A 13800-nucleotide genomic window follows, 5' to 3' on the forward strand; every position below is an offset into this window, starting at 1 on the left:
GTAACATTTTAGCCTTGGTGGTGGTGACCAGCCACTGGGGGGGATAGAGTTGATAAGGAGCTCAGTAAATGGGAAGAGATGGCAAAATTGAATTCCCCCTCCCTTTTTTTTAATGGCAGGAAAATCCCAATTAAGGCAAAGACCCTTCCACCTTGTTCTATCTCTTAGCTTCAAACTACTGTTAAGAGCTAGAGGTTAGATTAGAGTGACACACAGTCTCTCTGAAATTTAGTCAGTTCAGTTTGGGAAGTTAATTATCTTAATTTAGAAACTGCTAATTGGCAGGCCAAGGTCCACATCTGAGGATGTATTTTGGCATATGCCATAGTACAAAATTTTTAAAAGAGTTGCCAATATTTAAACATTGGGATATTGCACAAAAATAACTTGCCACTTGTCCTAAATTCAAAAGATCTGGTAACACTAGCCATTCAAGCTAGTAACAATTGTCTGGAGTTGAATAGCAGCTGTCTCCTTTAGACAGGGCCTGTGTTCTCTGGTTCCCCAAGGTTTCCACTGTCCCCTATTGTCTCTCAGACACTGAGGCCTAGGGTGACATACCATTTATCATCATGCTTGAGCTATTCTTCTTACACCCATCCCTTTTCAATTATATTCCTTAGGCAGAGTCCTGAGTTTGTGACTCCCTTTTTAGTTCAGTGTAACAAGTAATTGAGTGCCTGCCTACTGTGCGCCCTCCAATGAAGGGTGAGGCAAAAGAAGCTCAAGGACCTTATCATCTAGTTCACCTTTTAAATCCTGAGCTGTGATCAGTTAGTGGGGTCATAAAATCACTCAATGGATTCCAGCCAGAAATTTTAGAATAGAATGGGATAAAAATATTGAAGTACAGTAGTAAATATTGTTTCACGAAACTTGTTTTTGTTAGATATAGGTACTTGGAATGAAAATAATTGAAGTGTGTGAGAGGTTGTGGGGTATGAAGCATCTGGAGGCGGCATGAGATGTCAAGATGCTGGAAGGAAGAGGTAGAGTTGGCCAACTGAGGTAAAGGTGGAAGGGTACTTCAAAGGAAACAGAGGCAAGAAGATAGAAGTACGCAGGGATGGACTAGAGGGCACAGAGTGAGAGAGGAAAAACCCTGGGAGTAAAGGAGGATGGTTCTTAGAAGTAAGGATAGCAAGACCTTGGCTCGCTTACTTTGGCCACGTCATTGGGAAAGACCAGTCACTAGAAAAGGACATCATGGTTGATAAAGTGGAGGGTCAGTGAAAATGAGGGAAACACTCAATGAGATGGATTGACATAATAGCTCAAACAGTGGACTCAAACATACCAACAATCACGAAGACGGTGCCGGACCTGGCAACATTTTGTACTGTTTTATATAAGGTCGCTGTGAGTTGGAGCCAACTTGATGACAAGGGAGAGAAATTTATGTATGAAGTATGGACTTATTGTATAAGAACTACCATTTATGTTATATAGTGCCTTTTCCAGGAAGGGCACCAATGTAATCCACACAATTTGAAGAGATAAGCACTATTATCCTTATTTAATAAATAAGGAAACAGAAGCACAGAGAGACTAAATGACTTGCTGGTGAATAGCAGTGCAGAATTCAAACGTGTCTAAACTTATAAAAGCCGTACATTTCCCATTACACCCCCCATTCTTTAAGCAAAAGCACGTGATAAGTAGTTTTTGAAGGGAGATTAATTTGACATGTGTACAGTGTATCTGAGTGAGAAGCTGGAAGTACGAAGACACTCATCCTTTTTAGAACCTAGAACTGAGTATGTAGTGTTGTTGTTAGGTGCCGTCAAGTTGGTTCCGATTCATAATGATCCTGTGTACAACGGAACAAAACACTGGCCAGTCCTGCCCCATCCTCAGAATTGTTGCTGTGTTTGAGCCCATCGTTACAGCCACTGTGTCCATCCATCTTGTCAAGGGCCTTCCTCTTTTTTGTTGACCCTCTACTTTACCAAGCATGATGTCCTTCTCCAGGGACTGGTCCCTCCTGATAACATGTCCAAAGTAAGTGAGACAAAGTCTTACCATTCTCCCTTCTAAACAGCATTCTGACTGTACTTCTTCCAAGACAGATGTTTGTTCGGCTGCAAAAACCTCTTTAAAGTGTTAAAAAGCAAAGATGTCACTTTGAGAACCAAGGTGCGCCTGACCCAAGCCATGGACGATGGACAACGAATAAGGAAGACTGAAGAACTGATGCATTTGAATTATACTGTTGGCAAAGAAAAGTGTGTACTACATTGAATACTTATTAAAGGAGTAGCGACAGCAGAAATAGTAGTGATAATCCAGAAAGGGGAACCTTAGTTTTCTTAGGCCGACCATTAAGAGTTCGATTATTTCAACTAGACCTACATGAAAAAAAAAAAAAAAACCACTGCCATTAAGTGGATTTGAATGCTGACCAGCAGGTTTTCCATAGGTAGTGCTTATTTGAAAAATGGAGAACGCTAGACCATTCTGACTTTCTGTGGTGATATACATTTGGCTGACATTATTCTCAGTCTCTTCACAGAACTATATTCAGCTTGTAAGCAGTATTTTCTCAGCAGAGCATTTGGAAGTATCATTATCCTAATTTTTAAACTTGGAAGGGCAATATCCCAAAGCCCAAGGTAGACAGCAATTAAGGATTTGAACTTCAAGACTCTTTATCCCAGGTGTTATTTCACTCATTACGTTCTATTCCTCTTTTGGTCTCTGATGATCACAAAGAAACAAGCCAAGGATGGCATTATGAAATTAGGTGACAGAGGAGAGGGCTGCTGAATTTACTGGGCTAAGGTTGAACTTGCAGATCCGTGTGGAGGGGGCATGCCCTTGGAGATGCTACTGGGTGTTCATCTGGCACTCCCTCACAAAGTCTTTAACGCTGGATGTGGGCACGCTCAGGGTGGCATTTTGCTGAAACTTAAGGAGTGGCCTTTGAGACATTGGTAGATGCAATGTGGACTAGGGTGCTTAATAGGCAATTGGAAAAAAAATTTCTGGTAAAATAAAGCATTTGGACTTATATGACATATTAAAACTAAAGTTACTGTGGAATTAATTACCAATTCTAATTCTAATCTGAACATGATCTGGTTTCTGCCAACTCTCTTGACATATCCCAACCCCCACCTGATTCTTTAGTAACCAGTCCCCCGTAGAACTCCTCAAACATGCTCGGTCTAGCACTTTGCCTTTGCTGAGACTGTTTTCCTGCCACCAATGTCCTTATCCTCCTCCTCCCCCTTTGCCTGTAGGCTCCAACATACCCTTCAAAGCCCAGTTTATTATCCAGTTTTCATCACTTCAATTAGTCGTTAAATAAATATAAGCACCTGCTATACGCTGGGCGGAGCAGGCTTGGTTCCTGCCCTCCTGGCGTACAGCCTAGTAGGCAACAGTCAATAATCACCAAATGCTATGAAGAAAACATACAGGGTGCTATGTGGGAGTGTAAAAAGGGGAGCTGACTTAGATTGGGGGTTGTGACAAGCATCTTTGAGGAAATATTTGGCTGAGATCTAAAGGATGAGTAGGAGTTAGCTAAACAATAGGACAGGGATTACAAAGGGGTTTAGGGTAAAAAAGCACTAAGACAGGAAAGCAAGCAGCAGCAGCTTGAGGAACTGAAAAGCCCCACTGTCCTAGAGGCCATTAAGGTGCCTGGCAGGTGATGGTAAGGCTTTTTATCCCCTGCCTTAGGGCTATGATCTTCCCCCCCTTCCTGATGTACCCTCAAGCTGGGCCAAGAACCTCTGTGTACAGTCTCTGGGTTATGCTGGAATTATCTGTTCCTGTCAGGTTCCCTTAGTAAAATCTTTGAAGGCAGAGATTATTTTAATTCAATTTTGTACACTCAATACATCATAAATAATTATTGACCCAAACCAAAACCCTGGATAAGCAGTGAGGAGACTCTCATTTCTTTCCTTGGCTTTGCTGCCAAGTTGCAGTGTTACCTTGGGCCATCAGGACTCACAACCTCTTCTTAAGACCCAGCGTCAAAGACCTGCTTGGCTTGATGTCTCAAACTATGACTGTGTCTCTTAAGGATAACTTGCTAATTACGTCTAACCAATTGCCATCGAGTTGATTCTGACTGATTGCAACCCTACAGGACAGAGCAGAACTGCTCCATAGAGTTTCCAAAGAGCGGCTGGTGAATTTGAGCTGCAAACCTTTTGGTTCGCAGCTGTAGCTTAACGACCATGCCATCAGGGTTCAGCATGTAGAAATTACAGAGAGTCCAGTCAGGGTAAGGAAGAGGAGTTATCTCTTAATCTGCTTAAAAAAATACAAGCCTTCTCAAAATGAAAACATCCCCTCAATGTTAGTAAATAAGAGCTTTATGAAACAAATCAACTAAGTTGAATCTTCCTAACTCATCAATTTGATTTAATTTTGTCTCAGTCCCTTCACCATTACTAGAAGCCACCACTTCAGTTTAAAAATAGCCAAGTTTTCAAAAATGACTTTGGTTTATCTATACACAATGAACAGTATGAGTGGTTTTGAATTTATTCCAGTGGCAGTAAGAGGACGAGGTCTTAATGAATTCCTCTTCCTCTCATTTGAATCACACATTCTTGGATGACTAAAATAAATTCCTAGAGTTAAATTTAAATGAGGAAGGTGACCAACTACCAGAAAATAAACACCAATTTTATTAATATGATAGCAACAGAAAGGGTTTCTAATTTCTCAGAAGAAAAATAACATGAAACCAGCACCACCCGGTAAGCTTTACAAGATCCAATCCCTTGTTTATTGTTCGGACAGCTCCCCACCACACCCTAAAGATGTTTCATCAAGGGCAACTGCCATCCGGGCTGCTGTAAGATCACATTTCCCACTGTGGTGGTGAGAACAGCTTCATAGGCAATGCCCCAAACAGAAGACAAATGATATTATTCCTCTTTAGAGGCTCTCAGTGTAGAGAAAAACATCCACATGGAGAACAGAGGCTTGTGTCTCAAATTCAAGAAAAACCAACTAATCTATCAATTTCTCTCTGAGACAGTCTGCCAGAATGCTCTACGAAAAATCCTTTTCTGTTCCTACCACATGTCCGGGTGAGGGGAGAGGAAGGGGGTGGAAAGGTGCCAGTATACTAACAGGCAAGTCTGGTGATGTTCTGGGTTCCACTGCCTTTCTGCTGGTGGTCATGGGTGTCTTCTCTGGCAGCTGCAGCAGCTTGATGGGGGGAGGAAGGGACCACCGGCCAATCACCTCTTTTTGAAGCCGTATTTTTTGCGTTCATAGAAGAGATCAGTCTTAGAGCTCCCCAAATTGACAATCTTTGGGCAACCATCTCTCTGGAAAACAGAAAAATTGATAAATGGTTAAAAGTCTTTTAGGCCTGAATCGAGAGGGATTAAAGATAAAAATTAGGTCACAGAAGGAACACAAGTTAAACTCATCCTAGTATTCAAAACCCCAATAAATGGCTTTGCAATTGTGTCCAAACACCCCTACAACTCCTTAATTGGGAAGTCCGCTCAGTCAGCACTGTCTTTCCAATCTCTTGACTTTTGAAGCTTCTGGATTAATGGCTTAGCTGTTCATTTCACCAGTCACCCTATTCAGTCAGTTATCAAGAATTTACTAAGCACCTAGAACGTGCCCAGGGCCTGCCGACCCTCTACCCAGTGACCTGCGATTACAATTACACTTAGAATGTTAAATTCTAAGCCTACTTCTGTTGCTAATCTGATACAGTTGAGGTAGAATCTGAGACTCTTAAAAAATACGCAAAGGATTTTCTTCAAGCGAAAGGGAGACACAGGAATGATCTGCAGATTCAGCTCCCTGGCCCTCCTGCATAGAAGCACTATCCCAAGAACGGAGAGGATCAGAAAGGAAAAACTCTGAAGACTCTAGGAAATAGGGCCTTACGTTTTAAGTACCATAGGTTTGCTGTGTCTTTATTAATTCCCTGAATTTGACGCATGGCCTCAGGGAGGTAGTGCCCCTGCCTAGAGATGGCTGTTGATGGTCCATGCTTTGATCTGTAATGACATGCTCCCCTGGCCATTCTGGGAGCTTGAGTGGGTTCACTGAACCTCTGGGAAGCTGTTCTCCAGGAATCATGACTCCATCAGTTGATTTGGGATGATGGGAGGAAAACTGGGTAAGTTGGTACTGGTAAAAGCCTTCACGGGTCTGATGATTATTTTCCACGTACCAGGTATTACGTCAAGAACTCTCATCCGTGTAGCTTGGTGTAATCAGGTAGCCAAGGTTCTAGGCCAAGCCGTACCAACGGCTGGATGAACTTAAGCCATGTAACCTGTATTTAAGGTCCTGTAACAATAAGGTAACAGCTGCCTCTCTTGGCCTAAAAAGGCCTGATATTAAGGCAGACAGCGCTCTAAGCTTTTTATAGATCCTATGATACTTTTTTAGTTTTTTTATGATAATTTGTGGTATGACGATAGCCTAATTTGTGCCTTGCTGACTTGCTGTGTGACCATGGGCAAGTCCCTTTGGGCTCATATTCCCCAAGTGTAAAGTAAGAGGACCGAATCAGGTCAGTGTTTACACACTGTATTTATAGAGCCTGAGATTCCTGCTAGACACCAGGTGATGGGAGGACCCATCCCTGAATCTGCACAGCTCTGTTCTCACTCACTGCTTAGGTTAAGATGGTAGGCTCTAAAGCCAGACCACATGACTTATGATAAGTTACTTAACCTCGAGTCTCAGTTTAATCACATGTAAATGACTATAATGGTAGAACCTGCCTCAGAGAATTAAAAGGATTTAATGATTTAACAAACACATTAAGAACAGTGCCTGGCACATAGTCAGCCCTTAATAAGTTTTAAGAAATTGCCAAAAACAGCCAAATACTAGCGATTTCAAAATGGCTCAACCACACACACGTGCGTGCGTGGCTTTTATGGAAGATACTTTTTAAAGCTAGGACTCTACACGTTAAGAAAAATAAAGCTGAAAACCAATGCATTAGATTATTAGATCCTCCCTAGCTTTATGTGACTTCACTGCACTCTCTGACTCCATGTTTTCTTACCTAAACTCCCCTGCTTTTTATTTTCTCCACAGCTCCCTAGAGCCTCATGGTTGTTCTCAAAGTCTACCAGTGTTGTGAGAGATAGGAATGTGTGCACTGAACTGGCTGGCTTTTGCCGACTATGCCTGAATGGAGACAGTCTGAAAGAAGATGGAAGGACTATCAAGAAACCTTGGAGGATGTACACCTGTGAGCTGGGCTAGAGGATATTTTTGAAACACTGGCAATGTATGAAGGAGCCCTGGTGGTGCAGTGGCTAAAGTGCTTGGCTGCTAACCAAAAGGCTGGCAGTTTGAACCCGCCAGCGGCTTCACGGGAGACAGATGTAGCAGTCTGCTTCCATGAAGGTTTACAGCCTTGGAAACCCTATGGGGCAGTTCTGCTCTGTCCTATAAGGTTCCCGTGAGTGGAATCGACTTGACGGCAATGAGTTTGGTTTCTAGTTGGCAATGTCTGATGACAGCAGCTCTGTATGCTCTCTCAATCCTCCCTGAGCAGGTATCGCTGACACAGATCTCCCCATTCCCAGCACAGGGGGCTTTTATTTCAGGCAGCTGTAGCTTGAACTGAATCCCACAGAAAGCATGTTTTATGGCTACTATGATTTCTAAAATTTCACAACAAAGGAGACACTAGACTGCCAAGTAAGGGGTTATAGTCACTCATCCACAAAAGCCACTGAGTACCTCCGATGTTTCCATTATACTAAGCACGTCCTTTTAAACGTTACCAGGAGAACTGGAAGCTGTACTTCTGGAGCGACCATTGAGGAGGAGAACATGCCTTTGGGTTTCCTTCCCGAGAAAGGTTGTATTTCAAGTCCACTTCTATGCAGGAAAGTAAGCTCTAGAAAGCTCACTGATGAAAACCCAGGCTGTTTCAATCAATACTTACAAAAAAAAACCCAACACAGACCATGTATGAAAATATACCAAGGGGAAAGTCATACAGAACTGAAATCTAGGAAAACCAATTAAAAAAAAAAAATTGAGATCAGAAAAACACATTTACTTAAAATGGGTCTACATTTCTTTTTTTTTTTTTTTTTACAAATGTTAACAAGAAATTGGGAATGGGTGCCACTGGTGGGATCTGCTTTAAGTAACAGAAACTAGAAAATGAAATGTTGTTCACTCAGCAACTGTTTAATGAATATTTATGATACAAAAACCTGACAACATACAACAGTCTGGGACCCTAAGAGTATCGCATTATTCTATTTGGGGTTAAAAAGAAAAAAAACTCAAAGATCTCCAAGCACCCAGCACTCAATAAAGCCATCCATGAGGTGATGGGGTTTACTACTCTCCTTTTGCAGAGATTTCCCCAAAGCTACATACAACGTGTTAGTTGCAGAGCCAAGACTTGAACACAGGCTTTCTGTCTCCCAGTCTGGTGTTCTTCCTAACAAGGGAGAACATAGTTCAGGAAGTTGGAGAGAATGTTATATCTGTAAATTAACTTTGAAAAGTATAATTTTTTTTTTCCATCTATCCAACTGCTGTAATTGCTGTTCCCTTTTATGAGAAAGTAGTTAAGTGCTACAGTTGCTAACCAAAGGGTCGGCAGTTTCAATCTGCCAGGCACTCCTTGGCAACTCTATGGGACAGTTCTACTCTGTCCTATAGGGTCGGTATGAGTCGGAATCAACTCAACAGCACTGGGTTTGGTTTTTTTTTGTGTTTGTTTCATGGGGAGCAGAGAATGGTAGAAATAACAAAAGGGAGAGGCAGATCCTTAACCATCTTGACAAAAGCAATGCAGTGAGGTGGTTAGGACTAAGTTCTTTGAGTTTGACCATGCATTGCAACCAGGCTATATTGGAAAGAAAAACAAAACAAAACAAAAAAACTTTGCTATTACAATGATTTGTGATCTAATGTTCACCCCTACCCAACAAAATTTTACTGAGTATTTAATTTCTCTTGTTAGGGAAAAGTTTAATTATCTTAATTTTAGTTTAGCCTTTTTCCTTGCTGTTGGCTGCCACTGTCAGCCCCTGGCTCGTGGGGCCCCCACGTGTAACGACTACAACGCTGCCGGGCTGCACCATCCCCATGAATGGCTGCAGATCAGACTGCTGTGATCCACAGGGTTCTCACTGACTGATTTCTTGGAAATAGATCACCAGGCCTTTCTTCCTAGTCTATCTTAGTCTGGAAGCTCTGCTGAAACTGGTTCAGCATCATAGCAACACACAAGCCTCCAGTGACAGAAGGGTGGAGGCTGCACACGAGGTGCAGTGACCGGCAATCAATACTGGGTCTCTTAGACGGAAGGCGAGAATTCTACCACCGAACCACCACTGCCCTCACCTTTCTCCACAGGGAGACAACGAAAAAAGGCCAAGAATAAGAGTCAGGCAGACCTACGTTCTAGACCTAGATCTGCCACTTACTAGCCACATGACCTGGGCCAAGTTGCTTAACTTTTCTAAGCCTCCATTTCCTTATCTGTATCACATGGGACATTTGTAAAAGAACAGTCAGCACAGGACCCGGTATATAGCAAGAGCTCCGAAAATGTTAGCTACTACTTTTCTTCTTTTCTGGTCGGGAGATTTGGGAAAATGGTAAGTCAAAGGAGTAAAGGAATCAAGGGCTAAGCCCTATAAATACAATGCTGGCCTATAAAAAAACACACATTCGTCCTCTGGTAGCAGTGCCCACAAATATTACTCCTGACTCCTAATTACTCTTGTGGCTTTGAAAAACTGTGAGAGGACCCAGCTTAGCTTACTGGTCTAATTCCTTTATAAATGATGAAAGCTGCAAGAAGAGAACAATAATGGGGTTGTGATGGTTCTAGGAAGATGTCTGCATAGGAAAAAGTCTCGGGGACATAATCTCCATGACGATCTATAAGGCTAAGAGGTGGATCGTGTCACTGGACTGCTTTGTGTTCCTTGGAAACGAGTGCTGAGTACATGTGAGCTAGATGCCATCTCAAATATCCTCAGAACATTCCTGTATAATGGGCAGTAGGGGAAGTACCATCTAGGATAATTCTCAGGGACAAAATGAGGCATGAAGATGCAAAGGTATCAGGTCACACACCACATGCAGACAAGCCAGATGACAATTAACATTAAGCACTGTCTGGTTGCAAAGATTATGTTAGGTAAGAACTCTTGCTATAGCCATGCAAAGTTCACGAAAATGTTGTCACTGATAGACTCTAGTTTAAGAATTGTTTAAACTTTCTCTTCCCTGCTGTTGCCTTAGCACGGTTTCACTGCTTATATTCTCTATAAGTAATTACCAAACACCTAGTACATATCAGACAGCCTGCAGGGTGGGTGATTTGTGGGGCATCACCAAAACGTCCTATCACGTTTGGACTACGTGCCAGGGATCGTACCAAGAACTGGAGAAAAGGAAAAGAAACAAATACACAATCCAAGGTCCTTGCTCTAAAGGAATTTAATCTAGCTGGCTGACCAGACCCACAGTTAGAAAAAGTAGGACATGACTTGACAATGGTGAAATACAAATGAGCGTTTAGGAGAATTATTTTTTTCGTTCTTTAGTTATGGCCTTTCTTATCTCCCTAAATAAAAGACTTAATGGTCTAAGAAATGGTCTTATCTGGCCTGATGTCACACTTAGTGGGGGCAGACAGGATCCAGATGCATGGACTGCTAAGGTGGTTGGGCTGTTTCTCCTCCACATGGATACATCTTACCGAAATGACTTATAAAAGACAACATGGTGTAATTGTGACACCACAAGGTTTAGTCAGACAGCCTGGGCTTGCCACTTATTAGCTGGGTGGGGGACTGTAAAATGGGAATGATAATAATGACACCCATTTGACATAGTGTGTGGAATAAGGGCAATAACATTAATAAAGTACCCACTGTAAGTTTACCAAAACATGAAGAATATTTACCTTTTGTCTTATCCTACACTAGGTAACCAAACCAAAAAAACATCTCATTGCTGTCGAGTCAATTCTGACCCATAGTGACCCCACAGGACAGAGCAGACCTGCCCCATAGGGTTTCCAAGGCTGTAAATCTTTACAGAAGCAGACTGTCTTATCTTTCTCCCATGGAGTGGCTGGTGGATTCCAACCGCCAACCTTCTGGTTAGCAGCCAAGCACTTAACCACTGTGCCACAAGGGTTCCTACTAGGTAAGCAGGTCCCCTCTATTAGTCCAATGGGACTGTAACATACTTCCTTTTAAAGTGTCCTAAGAACAGATGATGTGGAACATATGCAGAATAGATGTAGAATAGTGGTGGAATTTACCTTTAACAGACGTGGAATAGACGATGTGCATGGATGATGCAGAACAAACACGGAATAGATGTGGAAAATATAAATTAAAAAAGTGTTCTGAGAAAACAAGTTAACTGACTCACGGGTTCCCCCACAACCCAGGGGGCCTGCTGCCAGTACTAATCTAAAGAAAAACGGTAAAATTTGTCTTTGGTGCTGATCTATAAGCCCTCTCTCCTGCCATTTGGCTCAGGGAGTTGAACATTAGTAACTAGCCACTGCGACTACACAATGCCAGGGAACAAAAATATCATGAGGCAGAACCACAATCAATGCTGCAACATTAAACCAAAGGCATTCTTTAGCTGCTTAAAGCTGAAACCAGCTCAAGTTGTCCCAAACTCAACTTTGTCACCATATCCACCCAAACAGCCCTTAAGGATAGCAGAAGCAAGAGATATGCTGAGTGGCTTTTATACAATATGGCCTGTGTTAGGACTTACAAATGCAGGATGTTGTTTCTGGGTAACAACCACCACAGGGAGACATCAAAGGAATAGAGACAGGGCTCTCCAAATTGCAGGTGTTGACAAAGAGTTGCTTCTCTGCACTTCTCTTGCCTTTTATTGAGCTACACCCAGTTTGGCTCACAGAGCTTGAAAAAATGATAACTTAGGTGATTAGCTGAACATAGTCATCTCTGCAGACCATAAAAATTTGCTGTGGATGGCAAAGCGTTACTAAATAAAAGGAAGGGTCAGGTAGAAAGCTTTGTGAACACTCACATCCTTCTCCTGGATGGTGCATTCCTTACAGTAATAGGCATCGGAGACTCCGGGGCCTCCACAGATCACACAGCGCCCTTGGTAAGAGCCATAATTACACTCATCACATATGCGCACCAGGGTACAGGGACGCACATAGGAGTCACAGATCACACACTTGCCATCGCCTGTGAAGAAAAGTGAATGGAGTTATGCTCACCTGCAAGTACTTCCTCTCCCAAGTGCTTTGCCCTCCTTCAGCTATGGGTGGTGTACTAGTTTCTTTTGGACAGTGAGTTTAGGGCCCTTCCTCTACTTTGCCATTACCCAGTATCCATCTCAATCCCCTTAACACTTACAAAACATTAACATACATAAAGAGCATAGCACAGCCCCTTGTAGATAAACCAAAAAGACCAAACCCACTACTGCCAAGTTGATTACCACTCGTGGTGACCTTATAGGACAGAACAGTCACAATCCCTTCCTGAAGCCCCTCTCAGGTCTGGGGCAACCTGAGATAGTGCTTCTCAGAATCCTGACTCATAGTGTTTCCAAGGAGCAGCTGGTGGATTCGAACTACCAACTTTTGGTAGATGATAGCTCTACATAACTGCAGCAAAAAGACCTGTGTATGTTAGGTTGGGGGTCATGCTACTCTGGCGATTCTTCGTATCTCAAGCTAGAGATTTCTGCAAAACCTAAATGCACTGTTTAAAATGTGCCAGTCAGAGTGGGGAGGTGGAAAGGGTCTATGGTTGCTGCCTGGGATCCCGTGTCCACATGCTTCCAGTCCCATCTACTCAAAGTCCTCTTTGTGGCACCGCTGGAAATACCCTTTCCCTGACTCCACTGAGTGGGAGGGGTGGGGGGGCTGGGAAGACGCGTTCCACTCACATTTTTCACACAGTCTTCCGATGGCTGCAAGAGCAAAGAAGATATAGAGCACCATTAGAATTAGGGTTCTGACGAAGAGGGCTGGAGTGGGGACAATGACAGGGACTACAGTGAACTCTAACGGACAGTCATCTTATCCTCGTAGACCTCCATCCGAACCAAACCTACAGTCACGATCCCTTCTTGGGATCAGGGGCAACCTGCGACAGCCGTTCTCGGAACCCTGTCCCAGGGACCCCACCCTTGCTGCCCACCTCTGGCTCACAGCCCGCGCGCCCCGCTCTTTCCCTCCCGCGCGCTCCTACACTACCCCGCGACCGTGAGGTGGGAAACGTGGCGGCTCCGAGACAAAGCCCTAGAGAAGTGATGAGAACTCCCAACCTCCCAGCGCCTAACACCACCACCACCCAGACAGCCGGGGGCAGGCCGCCGCCTCACCAACTCCAGCCTGCTTGCGGCAAAAAATCAAGTCCGGGTGGTGTTTAGCCATAGCTCCCACTCAAACTTGCCACCGGAAGCTTCCGGAACTTCCGCCCGACCTTTGACCCGCATTGTTCCTGCCTCCTGGTCGTTATGACTGGTCCTGGAGACTTCCATCAGGCACTAAGCCGCGCTCCCCCTCGCGAGATCAAAGCCACTACGTTCCAAGAAGAGCTTCTGTGGTTGCTGCGGAAGTAAGTCCTGGCAGGAGCGCGAAAGTCCTAAAATGAATACCTTTCCCAGATTTTGATGGAAGATATAGCCGAAATTTGTTTTTCGATAAAACATCTTTGTACAGGCATTTAATTACCGTAACTGTTTTTACGAGCGTTTTCTCTTCTCACGTGCCCGTTCCTAACACTGCGGCTCTGCCGTCTACGTTCGCTGGGCTCGGGCGCCTTTAGGGAGGCCCCGCCC

General features: G+C 43.6%; 1 protein-coding gene across 3 annotated transcripts; it reads right to left on the minus strand.

The window, feature by feature from the left end:
• Positions 1 to 4626: 4626 nt before the first annotated feature.
• PHF5A (PHD finger protein 5A) lies at positions 4627 to 13776 on the minus strand. 3 transcript variants are annotated; one of them, XM_049884496.1, is made up of 5 exons: positions 13694 to 13776; positions 13443 to 13584; positions 12904 to 12984; positions 12028 to 12194; positions 4627 to 5300 (listed from the first exon to the last, which is right to left on the minus strand). In XM_049884496.1, the coding sequence occupies exons 2-5, from the start codon at positions 13498 to 13500 to the stop codon at positions 5211 to 5213; spliced, it is 396 nt and encodes a 131-aa protein (XP_049740453.1). In that variant the 5' UTR covers positions 13501 to 13584; positions 13694 to 13776; the 3' UTR covers positions 4627 to 5210. The 3 variants fall into 3 exon arrangements, with proteins under 3 accessions (XP_049740453.1, XP_049740454.1, XP_049740455.1); XM_049884497.1 differs by having other exon boundaries at positions 12904 to 12927; positions 13443 to 13766; XM_049884498.1 differs by lacking the exons at positions 13443 to 13584; positions 13694 to 13776 and adding an exon at positions 13342 to 13436 and having other exon boundaries at positions 12904 to 12927.
• Between the last annotated feature and the right edge of the window lie 24 nt (positions 13777 to 13800).

Source organism: Elephas maximus, chromosome 4 (genome assembly GCF_024166365.1).
Source record: "Elephas maximus indicus isolate mEleMax1 chromosome 4, mEleMax1 primary haplotype, whole genome shotgun sequence".
NCBI lineage: Eukaryota > Metazoa > Chordata > Mammalia > Proboscidea > Elephantidae > Elephas > Elephas maximus.